This window comes from Aotus nancymaae, unplaced genomic scaffold (genome assembly GCF_030222135.1).
Source record: "Aotus nancymaae isolate 86718 unplaced genomic scaffold, 86718_ANA_hifiasm-v0.15.2.pri h1tg000046l, whole genome shotgun sequence".
Lineage (NCBI taxonomy): Eukaryota > Metazoa > Chordata > Mammalia > Primates > Aotidae > Aotus > Aotus nancymaae.
The window spans coordinates 30272462-30299139 of record NW_026988460.1 but is presented as its reverse complement, the minus strand read 5'-3'; the positions used below and the strand labels follow the sequence as shown (position 1 = coordinate 30299139).

The 26678-nt window shown below is 33.5% G+C and overlaps 1 protein-coding gene and 1 pseudogene across 5 annotated transcripts in view; one reads left to right on the top strand and one right to left on the bottom strand.

Annotated features, from left to right (window-relative positions):
• Positions 1–26678, bottom strand: part of ZNF148 (zinc finger protein 148) — a 154149-nt gene that overhangs the window by 87405 nt on the left and 40066 nt on the right. For 4 of the 5 annotated variants that reach the window (XM_021673987.2, XM_012473870.2, XM_012473871.3 and 1 more), the window contains 3 exons: positions 21370–21450; positions 14086–14220; positions 3970–4318 (listed from right to left, as the gene is read on the bottom strand). In XM_021673987.2, the coding sequence (XP_021529662.1) occupies positions 3970–4302 (333 nt within the window). In that variant the 5' untranslated portion in view covers positions 4303–4318; positions 14086–14220; positions 21370–21450. Of the gene's footprint in view, positions 1–3969; positions 4319–5457; positions 5547–14085; positions 14221–21369; positions 21451–26678 lie in introns of those variants that run through there. The other variant, XM_064362124.1, reaches the window with a different exon arrangement.
• On the top strand, positions 1523–1987 carry LOC105731918 (deoxyuridine 5'-triphosphate nucleotidohydrolase, mitochondrial-like; annotated as a pseudogene).

Genomic DNA, 26678 nt, shown 5'->3' with positions numbered 1-26678 from the left:
AACTACAAATTCAGAATCTGAGCATTTCACTTCAAACTTTTCCTCATTAAAAACAGAATATATATTTTCACTCAAAAAATCTGACTGACTACTATATAGCCCAGGTATTGAGAACACAAAATTTAAAGGCAGGATACAGAAAAACAGACCTTAAAATATAATGGCAAGACAGTTTTGCAAGCAAAGAAATGCAGAGTTATTATAGTTACCATAATGAAAATCACAAGAAAGAGAAATCTTTTAATGTGAAAAGTGAACAATAGTAAATTGCCAAATAAATAGTATTATAGGCATATACGACATGAACAAAAGTAACAGAAAAAAACCACAGTGGACCTAGGCAACTAAATTAATTCGATATGCCTAAAGCATAAAATGGTGGGGAAAGGGGCTGAACTACAGCTAAAAAAAAAGTTGGATAAGAAGGGACTGGATTATGATGGCTATTTCCACCCATGCAAAAAAGTACATTTTAGCTGTTAAGTAACGAGGTACCACTGGAGAAGTTTTAGTAAGGAAATGACATGTATACATCTCGTTTAGAAAGATCACTGTAGAAACTATCTGAAAGATAGATTGGAGAAGGCTGAGGTTACTGTCAGTCCAATAAAAATGTCAGTCTATTGCAATTTATAGACTACCTCATCAAACAAAAATAGAACCCACATTCTTTTCAAGCTCATACATTTTTTTTTTAAAGACAGAGTTTTACTCTGTCACCCAGGCTGGAGTGCAGTAGTGCAACCTTGACTCACTGAAACCTCTGCCTCCTGAGTTCAAGTGATTCTCGTGCCTCAGCCTCCCGTGTAGCTGGGATTACAGGTGTGCACCACCCTGCCTGGCTAATTTTTGTATTTTTAATAGAGGTGGGATTTTGTCATGTTGCCCAGGCTGGTCTCAAACTCCTGACTTCAAGTGATCTGCCCACCTTAGCCTCCCAAAGTGCTGAGATTACAGGCATGAGCCACCACACCTAGTTCAAAGAAGAAATCTTAACAGAAAATTTAAAATATATTGAACTAAATGAAAATAAAAACACAACTATAAAAATCTGTGCAATGTAGCTAAAGCAGTGTTTAGAGGAAAATTTATAGCATGAATGCATATATTAGAAATAAATCTAAAATGAATACGCTTCCACTTTAGGAAACTAGAATTTAGGAAGAATTTATGAAGAAATTTGGGAAACTAGAATTTAGGAAGGGCAAATTAAATCCAAAACAAGCAGAAAAAAAATAATAAAAATTAGAGCAGAAATAAATGAGACTGAAAATAGGATACATAGAAGAAAAAAAATCAACAAAACCAAAAGCTGTTTCTTTGAAAATATCAATAAAATAAGCAAGCCTCTACCGCTGGGCAGGGGGAAATGCAGAGTCGTTCAAACATGAGTTTCAGTTTCAGTTTTGCAAGATGAAAAACTAGAGATCTGTTGTGCAACAATGTCACTATGGTTTACACTACTAAAATGGTTTTACTACTTAAAAACTGCTCTCTCCTCTGCTCGCATTCTCACTCTGCCATGCCCTGCTCTGAAGAGACACCCACCATTACCCCCAGCAAACAGGTCTGACTTGCAGAAGAGGGCAGCATGCAGCTCTGTTTTGCACTGCTCTCTGAGCAGGTCACACCCATCGCAGGCTATGACCTCGATCATGCCTATTATGATACAATACCACCTATGGAGAAAGCTCTAGTGAAAATGGACATTCTTCCTTCTGGGTGTTATAGAAGACTAGCTCCATGGTCTGGCTTGGCTGCAAAACACTTTACTGATGTAGGAGCTGGTGTCACAGATGAAGATTATTGAGGAAATGTTGGTGCTGCACTGTTCAATTTTGGCAAAGAAAAGTTTAAAGACAGAAAAACTGATCGTCTTGCACAGATCATTTGTGAATGAATTTTTAATCCAGAAATAGAAGAAGTTCAAGATTTCGATGATGCTAAAAGGCATTCAGAAGATTTAGGTTCTACTAGAAAGAATTAAAATTTATGCCAAGAATAGAAAATGAGAACTCATATCTTTTTCTTAAAGAGTTTTTGCTTAAAGTATTTTGGTAAAGCTTCTGTAATCTTAATAGCTTTACCTTCTAAAAAGACTGCATTTTCTTATGATCAAGGAAAAGAGTACCTCTGTTTAGATCACATAGAAACTTTGTTTTTCTGCAATCAATAGTTGTATGTAAATCTGCTTTGTCGTGATATAAGGCAAACAGTGTCTTTTTAAAAATCAAAATGTACATCAATTACAGACACACACAAAAATCCTGTATGATTTAACTCAATAAATAACACCCCTTCACCAAAAAAAAGGGAATTGTTAAGAGAGTAATTTTTTTTTTTTTTAAGAAAATGCTAAGAAAAAAGAGAAAACACAAATTAGTAATCAGAAATGAAAGACGGGACACCACTATAAACCCGTGGACATTAAAAGGATAATAAAAGAATACTATAAACTTTGTTCCCACAAATTTGACAACTATATCAAAATGGACCAATTCCTTGGAAGACACAATGTGTCAAAACTCACACAAGAAAAATTAATCTGAAGAGACTTGTATTTATAAAAGAAATTGAATCAACAATAACCTTCCAAAACAGAAAGCACCAGACCTAAAAGGGTTCACTGGTGAATTCCAGCAAACATTTTAAAAAGAATTTATATCAGTTCTCTACAATCTCTTTCAGAAAATATAAGCAGAGGGAATACTTGCTAATTCATCCTATGAGACTAGCATTATCCTAATACCAAAAACAGACAAAGACATCAAGAAAACTACAGACCAATAATTTTTCCCATGAACACAAATGTAAAAATTCTCAAAATGTTATCAAATCAAATCCAACCATGTCTAAAAAGAACTATACACCACAAATAAGCAGGATTTATTCTAGTATGAAAGTTGCTTCCACATTCAAAAATCAATTAATGTAATCCATCACATCAACAGGCCAAAGAGGAAAAAGATTGTAATGGACTAGGTAAAAGCTGGTGAACATATAAATCAGAGCACAACTATAAGTAGTTATCCATTCATTCACACCATTGCCAACACCTGGACTACAGTGAAAAATAAGACAAAACTCCTGCCCTTACAGAGTCTACAATCTCTCAGAGGAACACTGTACAAGTAATCAGAAGTCTCTATCAGAGGGACTCAACAGAGTCAAGAGAAGTGACAGGCTGATGATGATGGAGCACTATCTAGAGTCATAAAACAGGTGTGGAGTATTATTGAGGAAATGGTGGTGTTGTACTGTTTAATTTTGGCAAGGTAGTATTTCAGGCAGAATACATTAAAGTCCTAAACCAAAAGAAAAAGTGCATGTTAGATGAACTGAAAGGAACCCAGGTTTAATATCATAGAAAGAAGACACAAGAATTACATGATGGTTGTGGTTTCACTGATTACTGGGTAAAAATAAAGGTAGAAGAAGGAAAAAGATATAGGTGCTTAAAAACATCTTAAATGATGTCTGGGGTAGATGAAAGGAATAAAGAGCTAATATACTTTAAAAAGATAAACAGATCAAGCAAGTGGAGAATACAGAAAGAAAGGAGAATAGGAGCATATTAGAAAACTTTAAGAAGGCAGAAATTTCCAGGAATTATAGAATTTGAAGGAAAAACCCGTGAATGTGTGATCTTTTTCTAGTTATGTTGAACATCCAAATGTTTTACTCTTTAAGGAGAAACTAGAAATAAAATATCTTTAAAAATTAAGCACATAAAATTTAATACTAAAGTAATCCTGACAGAGAAATATTGTTATCCTGAAAGAGATAAGCTTCCAAAATAATACAAGAACTTAATTTTGCCTTTCAAATAGGATTTATGTCAATATTTTAGTATATCTATTCAAGAACACTAGCCCTGAAACATTTTCTGAAATTTCTTTGATAACTTGCAGTATTACTTAACAAGAAATTATGTTTCTAAGTTTAGTATCTTATAAAGGAATTACTTACAGGGACATTAAGTGCATATTGTAGTCCTTGAGGAAGTCTTTCATGTGTTTCCATCTGCTCTTCATCATTTTTCACTGTTTCCTCATGGACCATGAGTTCATCATGTGATATCATATCCTGTTGTCTCATTTCACTTTCTTGTAACACCTCATCTGCAGCAAGGATCTCCTGGTGAGGCATAGTCCGATCTTGAAGTACTGAATCCTGTAGCTCTCCAGACACAGTAGACTGGCCAGACACTCCACCCATTACAACCATTGTCCTGGAAGACTGCATTTCGTCTATGCCGCCACATTTAAGAAACAATCCTTCCAGTTTGTCGTCAATGTTCATGCTTAAGTATAACTGCCTAGAAAGACCAAGTTTGGCAACAAAACATATTAAATTAGTTTTATATGACTACTTAATTTTTAAAATTTTCAAATTAAGAATTTGAACATTCAAATAGAAAGATTTTATTCATGTACTTTGGAACTGCCTCCAATTTTAAAACTATAATATCAAGATCTGTTTTCAAAGGCTGGTAGAATAAAACACAAATTTTCATTTTGATATAAAGGCATAAAATCCTAACTACTTTATTATTGAAAAATAAACCTGACATAAAAGCAAATGGGGGAAAAGTATTTGTAACATCAGTCAAGGGATCCATATTCTTTAATATATTAATAAAATATTAAAATGTCTTAAAAATAAAATAAATAGATGAATTCAATAAGGAATAAACTGACAGAGAACATTATCAAGCAAATCATTAAAGAAAATTTAAAAATAGTCATTCAACATATAAAAAAGAGTCACAGTAGTAATCTAAGAAATTACCATTAAACAGCACTATCATATTTCATCTACCAAACTGATGATTCTTAAAAAATACATCCAATGTTTTAGTATTAAAAAAAATAAAAACACTCATCTACTGATAATAAAAGTATATATTAGACCAACTATTTTCAAAAGCAATTTGGTAGTATGTATCAAAAGCCATAAAAATGTACATAATCTTTGAACCAGGAATTCTACATTTTGGAGTTTATCTTGATGAAATAAAAAATGTAAACAAAGGTATACTAGAAAGTCACTACAGCAGTGATTACCATAATGAAAACATTATGTATATTTCAGTTTAGTCACTTCTTTCCCAAATTAATCACATAAGCAATGACCAACTTTGATCATAGTTTTCAGCAGTCAAATACCTAAGTTAAATTCCAAGACACTACCGAAATCAAAATACTCTTTCACTTGCTAAGGTTATCATTAACAGAGAAACCTTTACTAAAATGAACAGCTCAAAAAATCTTATAAACAGCAAAATACACAAAAGTATAATTCCTACTTGCTAATCTTGTCTTCTCTGGTACCAGGTATTATCAGCCTAGAATACATACAGGATATCTATACAAAACATCTGATTTCACTTTTCAAAATCTTAAGGTAGCAAACTTAAAATCTAAAGGTCAAAGACTGCTGGGTGTGGTAGCTCACGCTTGTAATTCCAACACTTTAGGAGGCCAAGGCAGGCGTATTGCTTGAGCCCAGAAGTTTTGAGACCAGCCAGGGCAACATGGCAAAACCCCATCTCTGCAAAATAAAAACACAGTAATTAACTGGGCATGGTGGTGCACATCTGTGGTCCCAGCTACCTGGGAGGCTGAGGCAGGAGGATGACTTAAGCCCTGGAGGTCAAGGCTGCAGTAAGCTGTGATCGTACCCCTGCAACTCACCTGGGTGACAGAACAAGACCCTGTCTCAAAAATAAATAAATAAAAATAAAGGTCAAAGTTCTTAAATATATCACCAGATAACTGCTTCCTTCAAAAATTTCATTTATTACATTTCTTAGAAAGTAAGTTGTTCTAAAACTAAATGAAACAAGTCTCTTAAAGCTAAAATTTGATTATTCTGACCATTTCTTTGGAAATCCTTAAATCTGTAACATCAGCCAAAGACTTCATATCCTTAATTATTAAGATACCTTAAAAATAAAGAGATGAATTCAATAAAGAATAAATTGACAGAGAACACTATCAGGCAAATCACTAAAGAAAACTTAGAAACAATCATTTAATATATAAAATAACTATTTTTATGTTTTTTATATATAATATATTGACACAATACGATAGGAATACAGTTTTAACTATTATGTACATATTAGGTCATGCTAAACATTTTTTAATTTGGGAGAGTACATATATACATAAGTATATATATTTATGGGGTACATGAGATGTTCTGAAACAGACATGCAATGTGAAATAAGCAAATCATGGAGAACGGGGTATCCACCCCCTCAAGAATTTACCCCTTGAGTTACAAACAACCCAATTACACTTTATTTTTAAATGTACAATCAAGTTATTATTGACTACAGTCATCCTATTGTGCTATCGAATAGTAGGTCTTCTTCATTTTTTCTATTATTTTTGTGCCCATTAACCAACCCCACCTCCCCCTTCTCAGCCTCTAGTAATTATCCTTCTACTCTCTATGCCCATGAGTTCAATTGTTTTGATTTTTAGATCCCACAAGGAAGTGAGAACATGCATTTGTCTTTCTGTGCCTGGTTTCTTTCATTTAACATAATGCTCTCCAGTTTCATCCATGTTGTTGCAAATGACTGGATCCCATTCTTTTTTATGGCTGAATGCTACTCCATTGTGTATATGTATCACATTTTCTTCATCCACTCATCTGCTGACAGACACTAAGGTGGCTTCCAATTCTCAGCTATTGTAAACAGTGCTGCAACAAACATAGGAGTGCAAGTATCTCTTTAATACACTGATTTCCTTTTTTGGGGGTACATATCCAGCAGTGGGATTGCTAGATCGCATGGTAGCTCAATTTTTAGTTTTTTGAGGAACCTCCAAACTTTTCTCCATCGTAGTTGTACTAATTTATATTCCCACCAACAGCATACAAGAATTCCCTTTTCTCCACATCCTCACCAGCATTGGTTATTGCCTGTCTTTTGGATGTGAGCCATTTTAACTGGGGTGAGACGACATCTCACGGTAGTTTTGATCTGCATTTCTCCGATGATCAATGATGTTGGGCACCGCTTTGCATATGCCTGTCTGCCATTTGTATGTCTTCTTTTGAGAAATGTCTATTCAAATCTTTTGCTCATTTTTTGATTGAATTATTCAATTTTTTTTCCTATAGAGTTGTTTGAACTCCTTATATATTCTGGTTATTAATCCCTCATTAGATGGGTAGTTTGCAACTATTTTCCCCTATTTATGGGTTGTCTCTTCAACTTTGTTGACTGTATCCTTTGCTGTAACTTTATGTAACTTGTTTTTTAACTAATCTTATGGCTAGCATCAAGCCAAAACAATAAGTACTGAGGAAGTAGTAGTACTCTGGGGACAGGTAATATTTTGGAAAAGAGGCAGAAAGTGCTAGAGTGAGAGACTTGGAACAGGAAGATAACACACCTCGATACAGAAGTAGTAAATACAGAAGTAGTAAACTGAAGAGAAAGTGGAAATACTCCAAATGAAAAACAAATGACCTCTTCAAATATATACCTATAAACAGACCACATGCAAAGAAAAATAAATCTCTCTTCCTTTTTACATACCAGTTCCTTATTCCTATGGCCCTAAATTAAAGCACATACTTGGAGTTAAACTGTCTGGCTTGGAAACTGTTTTTGAAATAGCCTGAAATTTCCCCAGAATACCAGAACAGACTCCAATATCAATGAAGACAAGGTTTTAAATAAGACAAAGTTTTAAACTGATCTTTGGAAATATCTATCAAAATGAAAACTGTATGTACTCTTGATCCAGCAATCTCACTGCTAGGGATATTATAGTATACAACCTTATGGCTTATTCATAGACGTTCACCAAAGAAGTAAGTATAAGGACGTCTGATACAACCCTTCAATGGGAAAAGACTGGAAACAAGCTAGAGCATCCATAGACAGGGGACTTGTTAGACTAATCATAACCCAACCATACAATGGAATACATGCAGCCATTAAAAGGAATGATGTTAGCTTTATGTGCTGGTTCTCCAAGATATGTTAAGTGAAAAAAATCAAGGAGAACTAGGTAAACAGTAGGATCCTCTCTCTCTCTCTCTCTCTCTCTCTCTCTCTCTCTCTCTCTCTCTCTATATATATATATATATATATTTCCTTCTCTCTTTTTTTTTTCTCTCTCTCTATATATCTATCTATATCTTTCTCTCTACATATATATATATATCTATATAGATCTATCAATATATATCTGTATCTCTTCTTGTGGTCATCTTCTAATTTAATGTTTCAAATACATAATAGATATATCTATATAGATATATACACACAGAGAGAGAGAGAAAAAGAGAAATATATCTGTCTATATATAGACAGATATATGTACAGAAATACACACACACACACACACACACACACACACACATAAATATATAAATTTTTTTTTTCCTGCAAAGAAACTTAACTGGAATTTGGAAAATAAAATAAGAAAGGATCTTCATGAAGAAGACTAATTTTGACTTTTTATTATTCCTTTTTTCATGTACCAACATCTTTTCTTTCTTTAATGTTACAGCAAACTACAGGGTATGAGTAACACAAATGACTCTAGGTCTTGTTTTTCTTCTTTATTTTAAAACAAAGACTTAGTGTTATTTTAAGATATGTTTCAAAGACAAAGTGAGTCATACCTCTATCATATACCTCAACCTGTCTCTGGCCAGGAAATTTTACCAGGCCCACAGAAAAAGGGAACAGGACAAAGCTACACTTAATAATAAAAAGATAAAGTAGGAAAAATACATTTTTATTGTCCTTGCACCTCCCTTCTATGCCATTATGGTTTTAACCCTTCCCACTTAAACTCAAGTGGTCTCTGTCAAAGCTCTCATATGCCTCACTGCATATTCAAAAATCCAAATACGACAAATGGTCCCACGCTCAAAAGCTAACACATGTCATATCCCTCCTCTAATTTCAGTATTTTTAGGGAGAATCAGCCAAGTGTAAAGAGAGAAAACTGAGGTAATCAAGCCACACTAAAATGTGAATAATTAACTGTCTCTTCTTGTTAACTCCTCAAAAAGCCAACTGCTTTCTGATCCAAATATGTGTATAATTAATGGAAAGTCGGGGGTTAGGGATATCATACGAAGAGAGGAAGAAAGAAATAATGCTTCCTTTAAATATACTACTCACATGAAAAACTGATTTGGAAAGGGGAAAAAAAAAGCTAAACAATTTCAGCTTCAAGGAACCTCTGTCCAACTGGAGAGAAAAGAAAATACGTGGAGTAATAAGCCACTCTGAGCTCCCTGTGAAGACCCTTTATCTTTTAAGTGAAGAGACCTTAGGCAGCTGACACAACAGGGTACAAAATGAAGAGCTGTTAAGAACCAAGATAGGCTGGACAATGATGTCCTAGGGCTAATTTAGCTAAGAATGGGAGGCAATCCTTCCTGTGCACTTCAAGTTACCCAGAGCAGAGAATGCTGAAAACTAGAACAGAGCAGGAAAGAGAAAGGAAGGAGACCAACTCGGGCCAATTTCTCCTAAATCTCCCTTTCACAGATTACTTCAAATTCTGCATTCTTCCCCTCCACCCCCACCCCCCCCACCCCCCCGCCGCTTCCATGATTTTTTTTCTTCCCTCATCACCATCCCTCTGCAAGAGAAACTGGCTACAGGGTTATCTAGGGGGACACAACACAACTTCTATTTCCATTAAATTTTCCCTCCCCACTCCCACTCCCAACCCCACACACATCTACTATCCTTTCCTATTGATACACGCTCATTTCAGCTGTGTAAATGCCTAACTGTAGTGGCTTAAGTAATCCCTAGTCATTTAAGCCTAGTGGCAAAGGGGGTACTTAAAAAGAACGTTAATTATCTGCCATAACTTTTCTCCTGTCTACCAGAAGAAATAGCTGACTTTTCCTGTGGTTATCTTCTAATTTAATGTTTCTAATCAACTATGTGTAAGTAATTAAAAACTAAGCTGTATAGATTTATAAGTTGAAACAGAGTAAACAGCTTTGGGTCAGGGCTTTTAATAAGGAATTAAACACATAGGTTTTTAACACAAACATTTTTGACAATTATTTCCCAAACTTGGGGAACTGTTTAGGCTTGTCCTCAGAAGACAAAGTTAACAGAAGCATTACAAATGGACAAGTTGGGTACTACTACTTATTTTTAATCAAATATACAAGGCTCTTAAAAATGCTTGCTTGTTCTATAAGGTGCAATTAAAAATTAGGAAATAGCTGGGCATGGTGGCTCACACCTGTAATCCCAGCACTTTGGGAGGCCGAGGCGGGTAGATCTTGAGGTCAGGAGTTCAAGACCAGCCTGATCAACATGGTGAAACCCTATCTCTACTAAAAATACAAAAATTAGCCAGGCACAGTGGGAGGTGCTTGTAATCCCAGCTACTCAAGAGGCTGAGGCAGGAGAATTGCTTGAACCCAGGGGGCAGAGGTTGCAGTGAGCCGAGATCCTGCCATTGTACTCCAGCCTGGGTGACAGAATGAGACTCCGTCTCAAAAATAAATAAATAAATAAATAAATTTTTTTGATTAAAAAAATTAAATAAAAATTGGGGAAAAATGCTTGCTGAGCTTTTTTATGGAAGTTTTACACAATTAATGAAGTCTTTCCAAATTAATAGGTTTATGTCTGTATTCTAAAATCCAGACATTATGAAAACCTGGAGAGGAAAGACAACTAATGTGTGCTGAGACCTATTAGATGTAAGACACCGTGCTGGGCACCTTTAAATACATTACCCTACTTAATATTTACAATAACCCTCAAGACAGTAACAGCATAGCCCCATTTAACAGACAAATTGGGGCTTACCCAAGGATGCATAGCTAAGAAGTAAACTGGGGTTTCAAACCAGACTTACCAGACTCAATGCACTTTTTACCTTATCATACTATTTTCTGACTTAAAAAGACCCTTGACACGTTAGGAAGCCGTTGAACTTCCTAAGTCATTGAATTCCCCTCTTACCTTGTAAGCCTCTCTATCATCATTGCTTGGCTTGGCAAAGCAATCAAACTCTCCTTAGCTGACTACTCCATCTCATGGCTACCATGGGAGAAGTTTCTGACAAAGAATCCCCTTTTCTCCTGTGGAAGGATCTGACATTTTCCACATTTTCTATTTTCCAATCTCTATCTGTTAGTCGTATCTCAGTGAATTTCTCCTCATCCATTCTTTTTTATCATGGGTTGAAATATATCTTCTTAAACTACCTTCTTTCCTTCATTTTCTTAAAGCCTTACCAGGAAAATCTCTCTACTTTCCCATTTCCAATAGGAGATTTAAAAATAATCCTAAATATGGCTAATAAATGTAAAACCAGTCAGTGCTAATGATACACCTGCATCAAAAAAGAGGGCTGTAAGTTTTAAAATGAAAACAGATTTGAAGACTTGTGCTATACACTCTAAAATTTTTTAAAGCACCAAGTTCCCTTTCAGAATGTACATGAACATCCATGTGCCACCTATCACCTTTAATTAATCTGCATTCAAGCATGAAAGAAATAAATATTTCTCACTTAGAGAACCTGTGTTTCTGTTTTATGTACTGAGCTTGGTAGTAATATTATTTTCCATAAACTTTTTTGAATAATGCAGAACTTCAACTATATGAATCAAAGCAGATTATAACAGGCAAGCTTTGGAACCTTATCATCATTGTCTTTTGTATAAAAAGAGTAATTTCCAACTTAAAATATTCTCACAAATTCAATAATACCTCTTCCCCCAACTTTGTAACAGAACCCATTCAATCTAAACTGAAACTTCACTTGTAAGCCAAAAGAGAAGCACTCAAAGGAACTTGTTCAGAAAACAGGTAAAAGAAAAAAGCTAGATTCACAAATTACTTCTGATCCAAAGCACTTTGTTTTTTGGAGGATGCCTGTTACATTAACTTGGATATTAAGATTTGTAACCTATGTATCAGTCCGTAAGAAATTATACCTTAAAAATATCAGCATTACAAATATAAATACCAACCAGCCTCTGGATCATTTGGTAAGATGAAACCCATGATCAATACCAGAACCTTTAACAACTTTGCTATTTGTTTTTCTGAAGTTGTTTTGTGTTTGTTTTCATCCTTGAAAAGTATAGTTTTGATCTAACCAGAAACTACTTCATCTCTTATTAAAAAACAAAATATTTCTTGTCTAGGTACAAAGACCTCTTCAGATATTCCTCTATATAACTACCATTTTGTATCTATAAAACATATCTTGTAAACCATGTTATTTTTTAAAGTACCACTATTTCAAAATATCCTACATCATTTATAATTATGGTAACGGGACAAAATGGTCTCTCTGATCAGTGCTAACAATAAAGGATGTTTAAACAAATATCTATTTCAACAGCTGCTAACACAATAATCAGAAAATTTACATGCTAACAATAATCATTTTATGCAATACAACTTTAAAAATCTAAAAACTTTGAAAAACCTATTTTTTCACCACAGAAAAATAATTTATAAGTATTTGAATAAGACAAAGTTAATAAGCATTTCTACACAACACTGAAGTCCCTCTCAAATAAAACAGAATCTAGGTATATTCTGCATTCCAAATATTTATCACCAATTTTGTAAAACAATGTAACATCAAGAAGACAGCCGTATTTAGAAACACTAAAACTCAAATTTAAGGAAATTCAAACAGTTTAAGAAACAGCTATAATTTATCTTAACAAGGAGGGTGAAGGGAAAAGATTGAAAAAAAAAAGTCCACACAAAGCAGAATCCTACATTCTGTTAGATCTAGTTGTTGCATCCATTACATTTTATGCCAATATCAATTATTCAAACATTAATATTTAAACTATGAAGTTTCTGTAGTCTTAGATAATAAAAGAAATATTAAAAAAAAACTTCTTAAAACAAATTTCCCTGTATACTTATGAACAAAATGTTAAACACCAAGTTTTTTTTTAATTAAATGAGATGGGGTTGGGCACATACCACTATGGCTAGATTACTAATGGTTATTTTTAATATGTACTATATAGTAACCAAGGCTCATTCCAGAACAGCAACAACAAAAGAGTTAACTGTTTAAGTCAACAGCACTTTGTTTTTAATGAAAATAAATATGACTCAAATCTTAATGTGACAGATAGCTGGCTGTCTCTCCAGAATCTGTTCTCTCCTTCTTATCCAGTAATAAATATTAAGTGCAACATATGGCTGCCTAGGTAAGAGCTATTTCTCAGCCTCCTTTGCAGCTGGCTGTGACATGTGACAAAGTTAGAGCCAAAGAGATATGAGTGAAAGTGATATACAGAAAACTCCTCTTAAAGGTAAAGAGAATGCCCTTTTCTTTTTCTTCTTATTAGCAGACACAATGGTAACCATCCTGGCCCACAATATAGAAATCACATATAAGAATAGCAGAGCAAGACAAAGGAGCCCTGGGACATAATGATTCTGCAGCCTCCATATAATCTCAAGATAGTTTACATGGACTTTTCAAGTAAATATAAATATATTTCTACCTTTATAAGCCCCTGTCATAGTAGCCAAGTCTATATACTAATATATCCAATTTAAGTGACTACTGAATTATCTATAAGACTGCTTCCTTATATTAGTGCAGGCAAACATGCAACATGTACAGATGTACAGAAACTGATATGCTTTTTCACATTTTAAAAATTATATAGCAAACACCATTAAATTGGACTAACATGTCTTACTTTCCCTAGTATTAAAAGAGCTTCTCTGAAAATTATAGGATATTTAATGTGAGTGTATATGTGTTGAAGATAGGGTGTAAAAAATGCTATTAAGGGAAAAAGTGTTAAACCAAGAAAAGAACCCTCAGTTAAATTTCACATAAGATTACACATTTTTGTGTGTGTTAAACTACAGTCTAATAATGACACCTTTATACATCTCTTAAAATTGTTTGCTCAAGGAAAAAAACTAGTTTCCAAATATGAATAACAAAACTTAAAGAAACTATTATATAAATTCAATATAAAATTCCAGCAGCTAAAAACAGTGACTTCATATTTGAAAAAACTTATTTATTCAAGATTATGAACAATAAGTATTAAAATTACCTGAGACTAGGTAAAAATGAAGACTTCAAGGAAGGGAATGCTGTAGAGTTGAAAAAGAAATCATGGTTGAGTTTCTACCTTTCATAGGCTTCAGAAACCCTCAATATCACCTTAATCACTTATGCCATCCAATTCCTACAATAAAACACACGCACAACAAAGCATTATTTATGGTAGGAAAAGATACTACACAAATATAATATGTGCAAATTGGTATGAATACTGAAGTGAAAATTCTTTCTAAATACAGTAAGTTATTACTGAATGACCAACGTACTGACTTGTTTTTATGTTTGAAACTCGGAAAATACAATAGTGGTAAGTAGAAATAACCTTGGCCTTATAAAGAATAATTGCCTAAATGTGGAGTCTACAGCCTCAAAGATTCAGGATGTTCAAGGAAATTCAGAGAATTACAGACCTAAAAGATTAGAAAAAACAAAACTTAAGAGACTACTTACAAACACTAATCATATTGGCTTTGTTAAAGTCTATGAAGTGAAGAGAGAAGAAACACAATGGCAGGCTTTACAAACAAACAGAACTAGTGGCAAGCCGAAACTTAAAGAAACTATTTTATAAATTCAACATAAAATTCTAGTGGCCAAAAACAATGCGTACTGTAAATACTCATGTATTGAGTGTATACAGTATTTACAATAGAAACAATTACGGGTATAAAATCAGATTAAATATTATCAGCATGATTACCATTGACAGGGAAAAGCTAACAAAAAAGATATAATCATATGGAAAACAAAAACAGAGTATAGGCTATACACAAGAAGAAAACTTCCCAATAGTAAGTATTCTGAGCATAGTTAACAGACTAAAGATTGTATGGAATTTCCTACCCTGGAGGTTCTTAAAATATTAGATTCCTATCTATCAAGAATAGTTTGCACACACTCCTTCACAAGAAGTGTGGAGACCAGATGATACATGAAAGATCTTATGATTTTACATCAGCGTATGATGGTACAAAGGCAAAAAAAAAACCCGTCTTTTCCACCTATAGCCATATCAGTAATAATTTCATCTTTGAACTTCTGAAAGCATAATATTAATTCATTTTTAAAAAAACATTTCAACAGTTTACATATTTTTTTAAAAGTTCAACTTCTTGTAGAGCTATTCACCTCTCAATATTCTTGCATTTCAGAATTTTCCTGGATATTCATGCATATCTCTTTTTCCAGATAATCTTTTGTGCAAAATAAAATTTCTTTTTCTCAATAGGATTGTATCATATATAAACTATAGTGAAATGACAACAGTAACAATAAGAGGGGATGGGATCATCACAATCCATAGTTGTTACAATATATTATATAAAGTATCTATTATACACATGTTAAATATGTAAAGTAAAAAACTCATGTTTTAACGTTTTTTAATTATGAAAAACTACAATCAACAAATAAGAGATTCTCAACAAAGATGCAGAAATTAAGTAAAAGAAACAAACGGAAATCCTGAAGTTTAAGAATACAGTAGCAGAAATAAAAAATTCATCAGAAGGGCTCAACAGATTTATGGCAAAAGAAAAAGAGTGACTTTTAAGATAAATCAATAGAAACCATCCCCTCTGAAAAACAGAGTAGAAAAAGATGGAAGTAAAATGAACATATAGCCTCAAAGATATGTGTGGAACAACATTCAGTTTACCCACATTTTAGTACCAGGACAGAAGAGAAAGAGCAGAAAATAAAAATTAATAAAATATTAGCCAAAAACTTCCCAAATTTACTTTTGTTTTGTTTTACTTGTTCTGTTGCCCAGGCTGGAGTGCAACAGTGCGATCTCAGCTCACTGTGACCTCTGCCTCATGGGTTCAAGTGATTTTCCTGCCTCAGCCTCCTGAGTAGCTGGGATTACATGCACCCGCCATTATGCCTAATTTTTGTATTTTGTAGAGACGGAGTTTCACCATGTTGGCTAGGCTGTCTCAAACTCCTCACCTCAGGTGATCCACCTGCCTTGGCCTCTCAAAGTACTGGGATTATAGGCATGAACCATCGTGCCGGGACCCAAATTTAATTTTTTTAAGGAAAATAAATCTACAGATCTAAGAACCACGATGAATTCCAAGTAGGAATATATAAAGCAACCTACACCTGGATACATCACAGTCAAACTGTTGAAAGCAAACACAAGGAGAAAAATCTTGAAAGCAGGAAAAGAATGATGATTCAGCATATGCAGAAATTAGTGGCTAACTTCCAGTTAGAAACAAAAGCGGCAAGAAGACAGTGAGATCACGTATTCAAAAAGCCAAAAGATACATCTGTCAACCAAGAAGGCAGCAAAACTTTCCTTCAAAAATGAAAAAACATTCCCAGACAACCACAAAATTGAGACAATCTTTTTTGCTAGCAGATCTGCCTTTAAACATGAAACACTAAAAGAAGTCCATCAAGCTGAAAGGAAAAGACATCAGACTTAACTACACAGAAAGAATTGAAGAGCACCAGAAATGGTAAATATGTGTGTTAATTTTAAAAAGACTCTATAAACATGTTTTTCTCATTTCTTCCCTCCTTTAAAAGACCTAAGAATGTATAAAGCAGTGATCAAAACACTGGACTGGGTTTATAACATACATAGATGTATATTATAATAGTGATACAATAAAGAAGAGAAAATGGACCCACACTGGAAGAAAGTTTCTTTATTTTACTGATAATAAGCAGCCTGTTAAAATGCATAATCCTGAGAGCAACCACAAAGAAAATATCTTTAAAAAATACAGTAAAAAAAAAATCAATGGAGTAATTAAAATGGCACACTAAAGATTATTTAACACAAAAGGCAGTAGAGGAAACACAGAGGAACAAAAAGATAGGAGATATCTATCGAGCTACATAAAGATATATATGTATATATATAAATGATGATATATATAAGCCACAGTGAAATGACACTATATATGTGTGTATATATATACACATATACTTGCTTTATATATGTATATATATCTTTTTATGTATGTATATAAAGATATATATAGTGTGTATATGTGTAGCAGATACCAAAATGGCAAATGTAAATCCAACTGTATCCCTAATTAAAAATGAATGGTGTAGTCCAATGGAAAGGCAGTGACTGCCAGAAAGAACAAAAACACAAATTCCAACTATATGCTGTCAACAAAAGATACATCTTACATTCAAAACTGAAAGTAAAAAGGTGGAGAAAAAAAGAATATACTATGGAAGCAGTAACCATAAGAGAGATAAAATGGCTATATTAACATCAGACAAAACAAACTTTAAGACTATAAAGAAAGACATTTCATAGTAATAAACAGTCAAAATATCAGGAAGATATAATACTTGTATATGCACCTAAAAAGAGTCCCCAAATAATGAAGTAGTAACTAACATTACTGAAGGGAAAAATTAAAAATTCAACAATTATATTTGGAGATTTCGATGTCCCACTCTAAATAAGTGATAGAATAATGACACAGAAAATCAGCAAAGACAGAGAACACCTGAACCACACTATCAACCAACTATACCTAAGTGGCATATACAGAAAACACTACCAAACAATACTAGGATACATATTGTTTTAAAACATTCTCTAGGACAGGCCACATACTGGGCCATAAAATACATCTCACTAAATTTAAATAGGTTGAAGTCATAAAAATATGTTGTCTAGGCCAGACAAGGTGCTCATGCCTGTAATCCCAGCACTTTGGGAGCCTGAGGTGGATGGACTGCTTAAGCCCAGAAGTTCAAGACCAGCCTGGGCAACACAGCAAGACCCTGTCTTATAAAAAAATGCATTTATATATTCTCTAACCATACCAGAATTGAATTTGATAAATTTGATATCAATTAAGTTAAAAACTGAGAAATCCACAAACATCTGGAAATTAAACCTCAAACCTCTAAATAACAAAAATGAAATGTAAAGGGAAATTAGAAAAGATTTTTAACTGAATAAAAATGAAAACAAATATCAAAATTTACAGGATGCAGCTAAAGCAATACTTAAAATGTATAGCTTTAAATATATATTTGAAGAAGAGTCTCATATATACCTTCCTATCAAAAAATGCGAATTGATTCAAATACTTTTCCTATCAAAAAATGTGAATTGATTTGAATACTCTTTCTTATTCTTCTATAGAGTTTCAAAAATTTTTTGAGTAATTTGCTCCCAGGTATTTTTTTTTTTTTTTAGACCAAGTCTCGCTCTGTCACCCAGGCTGAAGTGCAGTGGCACAATCTCAGCTCACTGCAACCTCTGCCTTCCAGGTTCAAGCAATTCTCCTGCCTCAGTCTTCAGCCTCCCGAATAGCTGGGACTACAGGCGCATGCCACCACGCCCAGCTAATTCTTTGTATTTTTAGTAGAGATGAGGTTTCATATGTTAGCCAGGATGGTCTCAATCTCCTGACCTCGTGATCCACCTGCCTCAGCCTACCAAAGTGCTGGGATTACAGTCATGAGCAACCTGACCATTTTATCTTTTTAGTTGTCATCATTAAGATATACCTCTTCTTCCATTATGAGTCCTAATACCTATTATTTATATTTTAAAAGATAAATTATTTATGTATATTCATTTTCTTCCTAAAGACATCTGGTCAAACTAATTTAAGAAAAAAAAAGAAAAAGAAAAAAAGTTAAAGTATGATAAGTTAGAGATTTATGTCATTCAGATGCTAAAATCTGGAGGGAAAAATGAGCCCTACAATCAATGATAAAGACCTGTTAAATCTAACACAGAATTGTTCTCCACTGCCCGCCTCAGCCATGGAAGATGAAAAGACTATATTCAACAACAAAAATGAAAACTTCTGAAGGGCAAAATAATAAAATCAAAAAATGAGCAAAAATAATTTGTCTAACAAAAGAGGCTCACAAAGAAATGGTAAGAGGTGATGAAAATACTTTAGCCTGATTCGATCATTACACAATGTAAGCATGTATCAAAATATATAAAAATAGTGTTTATTTTGAATATATGCTATTTTTAATAATGTATAAAATTTAAATATACACTATGTTATGTTACCATAAATACACACTATGTATGTATCAAGGAAAAATAAAATACATATCCTCCTAAGTGTATATAATTGTCAATTGGAAAACTTTTAAAAAAAATGACAAGAGGCTCCTTTCCTTAATATACAAATATATAAAGAGCTCCGTAAAAGGGCAAAGCATATGACCAAATCAGTAACTAAAAACATACATTATGGCCAATAATAATGGTGAAAATCCTCAAATGCAGTCATAAAAGAAAAGCTAATCAACAAAAAGCTGAAAAATATTTTAAAAGTATGACACTAGCTAGTGCTGTCAAAGAGATACAGAGATCCCCTCTCTCACAGACTACTGATGTTTGGCATTGTTTTTAAGTTAGGCAATTTATCTACCAAATTGTTAAATGTACATACTCTTTAGTTCAACAATTGTTCCCTTCGGAATTTATACTACAGATATATGATATATATATGTTGTGTGTGTGTGTGTAAGTTTTTTTTTTTTTTCTTTGAGACAGTCTCACTCTGTCGCCCAGGCTACAGTGCAGTGGTGCCATCTTGACTCACTGCAACCTCTGCCTCCTGAGTTCAAGTGATTCTTCTATCTCAGCCTCCTGAATAGCTGGGATCACAGGCACCCACCACCACACTTGGCTAACTTTCGTATTTTTAGTAGAGGTGGGGTTTCACAATGTTGACCAAGCTAGTATCGAACTCTTGACCTCAAGTGATCCACCCACCTCGGCCTCCCAAAGTTCTGGAATTACAGGCGTGAGCCACCATACCTGGCAAGATATAATTTTAAATATGTACAAAGATGTACCCAAGAATATTCACTATATCATTATTTACAACAGCAAAAAAACTAAAAGCCTAAATATCCATAAGTAGATGACTAGTTAAAAAAATTATATATCCCAATATTAGAATACTACACAGCATAAAGTGATAAGGAATGATTTGCAAAAATATGGAAGTTTATTTTTTAATATTACTGAATAATATGTATGGGGTGATATCATTTGTGTAAAAAATGTGTAAATATAAGTACACATATAAATATTTGTATATGTATAGAAATTGTCTGGAAGGATATACAATGATTACACTGAATGGGGAAGGGTTGAAAAGCCTTTTTTTTTTGTTTTGTTTTTTGATGTTATAACATTATTGCCTAAATGTATATACCTATTGTAATAAACATGAATAAAGAAGTGAAAATGTTGAACATGACAATTATCAGAAGATATGGAAAAAACAGGAAAATCCTAAAATATGGCAGTTAAAACCCCAAATAATTTCAATCCACAAGGTTTAAAAGAATTCTTAGGCCAAGCGCAGTGGCTCAAGTCTATAATCCCAGCACTTTGGGAGTCCAAGGCAGATGTATTGGTTGAGCTCAGGAGTTCAAGACCCGCCTGGGAAACATGGCAAAACTCTATCTCAATGAAAAAACAGAAAAGTTAGCCAGGTGTGGTGGCATGTGCCTATGGCCCCAGGTATTCGGGAGGCCTGAGGTGAGTAGATTACTTGAGCCCTGTAGGTAGAGGTTGCAGTGAGCCAAGATTATGCCACTGCACTCCAGCCTGGGTGACAGAGCAAAACCCTAGCTCAAACAAAAAAAGAATTCTCAAAACAAATTTTAAAATGCAGAGAAACTTTAGAATTTTTATGATCAGGCCAAGTGCAGTGGCTCACACCTGTAATCCCAGCACCTTGGGAGGCTGAGGCAGGGAGACTACTTGAGCTCAGGAGTTCAGGACTAGCCTGGGCAACATAACCAAGACCCTGTCACATTTAAAAATACAACAAATAGAATAATTTTTATGATCATTAATAATTGATATGAGTATGTGCCACCAACAGATATGTAAACTCCTTGAAAACTATTAGATATTTTCTTTCGTGTTGTGTGAAAGATAAAGGCATATGTTTAATATATGCACCATCATAGGCCAACCAGAAAGGAGAAGATCATTTATCTTCCTAACATAAAGGAAATGAAGCCTAAAAGAAGATATGCAAGTAATCTTGAGAGAAGATAATGAACTTCATCTTATAAAATTAATAATGTTCTTTTCAATGTACATATATCCATATCTACATATTATTTATAATATTTATAATAGTGATATGTTATTTATATGAGTATAAAAGGAAAAGGGATTGGCTAGTAAATGCACACTTATATCCAACAGTTATTGTAAGTATGTGTAGTAACATGCGCATCTACCACAGGTAAAAATTAAAGATTGAGTCAAACAATGCCGAATTACCTCCATAAAATACGTCAGGCAAATGGCCATCCCGCCAGATCACTTGCTTGAATTTCCAAGCTGCTGATTCCTCCCGCTATCCTGCAAAAGTCCACAAATACACGTTATCCCCCAAAAGAATCAGGATTAAACACAGTCTTAAAGTCAGATAAAACTGTTGTATTTAAGTGTGCTAAATCTAACAAAATTCCTTCCATGGTAGATACCGTTAGAGTAAATAAAATTAGTAACAACTAACACTTAGTCCGAGTGCAATGACCCATCAATGCGGAATGATATCACAACAATGACTCACACACAAACTGGACTTTTTCAAACTTAACTTCTAGTGAAGGACTAAGATTTCTTTGAAGTCAGGACAATAACCTTGACAATTATCTTAAATATCCTAAAATAGGAAGGAAAGCACAAATGTGTTTCATTAAAATCATATTTTGATACTCTCCATCACTCAAACAGCAATATTTCTTGATAAGCTCTACAGTAATATTTCCCTCAGCTGAAAAATCTAAATATATTAAGGATGCAGTTTTTGAAAATATAAACAACAAGCATTTTAAAATTTCAAAGCAAAAGGTATTTAATAATGCTAAAATGGTCCATAAATATTTTTGAAACATCATGCTATAATCAACCTTTTAGCCGTGACTAATACAGAAAACTAACACTCTCAGTTGGTATTGCATTGATAACCAACCACAGATCATTTTATTCATGTAACTGGATTTTTTAATTCATTACCTTAAATGAAGATAATGAAGACTGAAAATTGAATTATCAGAAACAAAGAACAAGCCAAATATTATTTCATTCAGAAACAACAGATAAAGCATTTTATGTAACAGTCCTAATACATGTTTAGGGATCTATAAATACCTTGTACATCAATAAAAGCCATAAATGTAAAAGCAAAATATTTTCTAGAAATTGAAAATCTCTAGAAAATAACCAAGTACATCAATTCAAACTTGTATTTATATATACTTTATCAAGGAACTACAAACAGTACAGCCTTTTTGATAATTTAGCGTTTTCCAGTCCTTAGCTAGTCAGTAGCTTTGTTATTGAGCTAGTTTTAAACAAAAAACATCTATTTTAAAATACTTTATTTCTACTAAGCTCCTAATTGCCTGCCTCAACATTTTGTAGACAAGCATTCAAAAGCATATATATGTCATTCCTCTCAATTATGCAAAGTTATTTTAAGTACATACCTCTATAGCAATAGTACCAAAAGGATAATAAAAGCTTTATAAAACTGTATTACTATGTTAGACACCATTAAAAATGGGTAAAGCAAAATTATGTTAAATTAAATTAGGTCTAAAGGTGCCTCCCTAGGTAGCAATCTAAACCTAACTTACTATTTAAATAAACTACCCAATTTAAGAGTAAATTCTTGTAACAAGTAGCTGAGTCTCAGCAAATCACAGTAGCCAAGCCTCAGCCAATCACAGACTGCCACCTGATAAGACTATGTCCATATAAGGCAAATGCCAAGTAATAACTAATCAAGTTAGTTCTGCTCGTCACTTGCTTTTTCTGTGTATAAATACTGCCTGCCCATGTTGCTGGGTGGAGCTCTTCAAACCTCTTCTGGTTCAGAGTGTTGCCCAATTTATGAATAGTTCTTTGCACAGATACACTCTAATAAATTTAATTGGTCTAAAGTTCTTCTTTTAACTGTATCTGCATTTCAATACTGTTCACTATTCTATTAGAATATTATATATTCTGTACATATATTGCTACATGCATTACTATATTCAACTTTTAGAATTGCTAATTACAAGAACAAAACTGACACTGCAAAGCCTATATACAGGGGAAAAAAGTCTTCAAATTATATATTTTAACATTATGAGTCTTTTTAAAAGTTGATGTGATGTATCTACTCCACAATCAGAATATTATTACATATCTCATCATGAGATAGTAACATCTGCAGACTGGAAAAATGTCTTTGAAATCTTAATATTCAGTTGAAAATATTTTCACAAAAAGAATACTCACCTTCTTGCATCACTTTTTATTGAAAGCACTAAATTACTGCTGTCATACATCAAAGAATATAACTTAGATATGCAAAAGGAAAACAAAAATAAAATAGTGAAGCAAGAAGGAAAAGGAAACATGCATACACACAAAATAATATAACCTCAAAGTATAAATCTATAAACAGAAATTCTGAAATGTCTTTCCCACACAACCATTCCTCTACCATGTAAACCAACAATTTCCCCCAAGTCACCTGCCACATAGTCTGTCTCTGGAACCCTAATTCATTTAGTATCATCTACTCATTTCATTTCTTCTTCAAGCCTCTATCCCTCTTTCTCCTCTTCTACTCCTCTCAACCAAGAACGGGGAGAAGAGACCCTACTAAGTTGGAAACTAAAACAATGCAAATACAAAAGCAGATATAAAATTACTTGGACATTCACCCAGCAGTCAGTTAAGATCTTCCTCCTTCCTTGCCCTACTCCCCCATTTCAGCAGTCAGTGGATATTGCTGCTTAGCAATTTCTTTTAAAGTTTTGCTGGCTAAATAATCTTTGATTATAAACACTTCAGCAGATATAAACAGATTAAGACTAAAAACACACAGATGCTCCTTGACTTACAATGAGGTTATGCCCCAATAAGCCACAAGTTTATGACTATCGATAAATGTATATACCTTCTGCATCATTATAAAGTCAAAAAATCCTAAATCAAACCACTGTAAGTAGGGATTGTATTTTAAGGCAGGAGTTTTATTATATCTGTGCTATCAATCAAGATGGCATTTGTTTTTTATCAACCAATGACAGCAAATGTTAATAGATATACAATAATATACATAAAGACTTCTTATTTTACATGGTACAAACTTTTATACCTACATAATACTTAAGGAAATTTTCTGCTAATACAAATTTAAATAATTATGACACAGAAATAAAATACATAAATATTTTACAAAGACCGTTAGCTACCACCTTTCCATTACTTAGTTTTGATAGACTGGCAATGTTCCAATATACTTATTAGCAGGTGGTCCAATTAATTAAGCCAACATTTCTGTCATTAATTCAGTCAACTTTTTTTTAATCACATGATATATATTTAAAACACATTAAGATTCTTAAGACACAATAAAATAACCTGGTCTCTGTCCAAAGGAGTTCATAATTTAGCAAGGATGATAAGCACAGATACAGTAAATATTTGTGATAAAAATGGTAATATAAGTGATATAATTAGAAGCATAAGCAATTTATCATAGAAAAGTCAAAGCAGGGAGCAATTAACTCTCCCTTTGCTACTTTTCAAGAAAAGAAAAGGAAGAAGGTGATCTCTTAATGTTGATTCCACATGTAAGAATGCAATGAATATACACTTTGGACTATGCGCAGTAGTGTTCCTAGGACACTACAGGTATTAACTCACTTAAAACAACAAATCTGTGAGACTGCTATTTTCTCATCTCATTTTTCAGATGAGAAAACTAAAAGGTTATATAATTTACCAAAGAATACAAAACTAGTAAGTAGCAGAACCGAACTCCTTATAAGGGTCTACAAGGCCTTACACACACTGTTGTGCTTATCCCCCACCCATCAGCAACCACCGCCACCACCACCACCCCCTTATCTTTCAGACCTCATTTTCTATACTCTCCCCCTTGTTCACTCCACTCCAGCTGCAGTGACCTGACCTCCGTATTTTCCCAGAATCTCCAGCATGCAGCAGAATCTACTGCACTGGCTGTTTCTCTGTCTAGAACACTCTTCCTTGAGAGATCCTTGTAACTAAATCCTTTACCTACTTCAAGTCTTGCTCAAGTCTTGTTACTGAGCCCTCTTCCAGCCACACCATTTAAAATTGCAACATCCCACCACTTACACCTACCAATCCCCCTTTCATTCCATTATACATTTTTGCACAGCACTGCCCTCCTCTTAACATATTATACAACCAACTTAATCATGTTTTTCCTCCAATGATTAGCTCCAAAAGAGAAAGAATTTTGTCTGTTTTATTCACTGATATATTGCAAGTGCCTAAAACGGTGCCTTGTACATTAACGAACACAGTATTTTTTTAATTATTAGTAAAACTGGAATTTCACTCCAGGAAGTCAGGCTCTAGAAGCTTAACCACCATGTAACACTCTCTAATTATGGAATCATAGATAACAAAACATGTAGAAAAGTCACCCAAGGTCACATTAACCTAATAAAATGATAAAACTTGGTCTGAAAACCAGCCTAAGTGGGGTATGACAACATTACATTACCCTTAGACTTTCCAGAAAAAGACCTGACTGTCTTAACAATAAAGAGATTCAACCTACTGATAAGTCTACTATAAACTTTATGAAACACTCTATCAAATGCGCCATGGTAATTCTTAGCAACATAAAGGTTTGTCCAATCTAACTTAATTTCCATTCTTTGTTTAGAAATAATGCTTATAACAAATTTCAGAAGTAAGCCTCTCAGAAAAGCTATAAAAACAGCATGTATATTGCAACAGATAGGAAGAGCTTCTTCTGTATTTTCAAATATTTCACATTTCATGTTTTCAAATATTTCACATTTCATGTAGACAGTTTCCACTGATACAGTATTTTCAAAGTATATCTTTATGTTGTTTGCAGAGTATACTTTTAGCCCACCAAATTATGTTTTAACTGTCATCTTTGCCTAGAAAAGTAAGATTGCTAAAGATGAAGCTTTATGAATTAACGTAGCAAGATCCAGATAAAAGATGTGTTAGAAGAAACTCCCACAAAAATTCTGTCAAGAATATAAATTTCTAAGGCAATAAATAAAACCTTAATGTTACTCCTAAGTATGATCATCCCAGAAAAGCTATTCATTGATAAAGAACATAGTTGTTGGTTAATTGAGGTTATCTTTCTAAAAATTCACTTTTAAAGTTTCACTGAAATGTGTAATGCCTACACATTTTTAACTATTTATGCTCCCATGAGCACTACCAAATAAAAAGGCTACCTCTGCCCTTTAAATATAATCAAAAGCCCAAAGCAAAAAATTACAGCACACATGGCATAAAATCTCAAACTAAAAATGCTTACAGTCCTTTAGCATCTTTTAACTAGAGCATATTTAACACATTATATTAGTCAAGTTATATTTTTAAATTAGTTGTACTTTTATGATTTAATGAGGCTTTCTGAATGATGTTTAAAAAGAATAAAAATTTGTTCCAGGCAAGAGATGTCTGTGAATTTGGCTTGAATCTCTATAGTGACAATGCAAAGAACGGACATATGTGTTCTTTAAATTTATAATAATTTC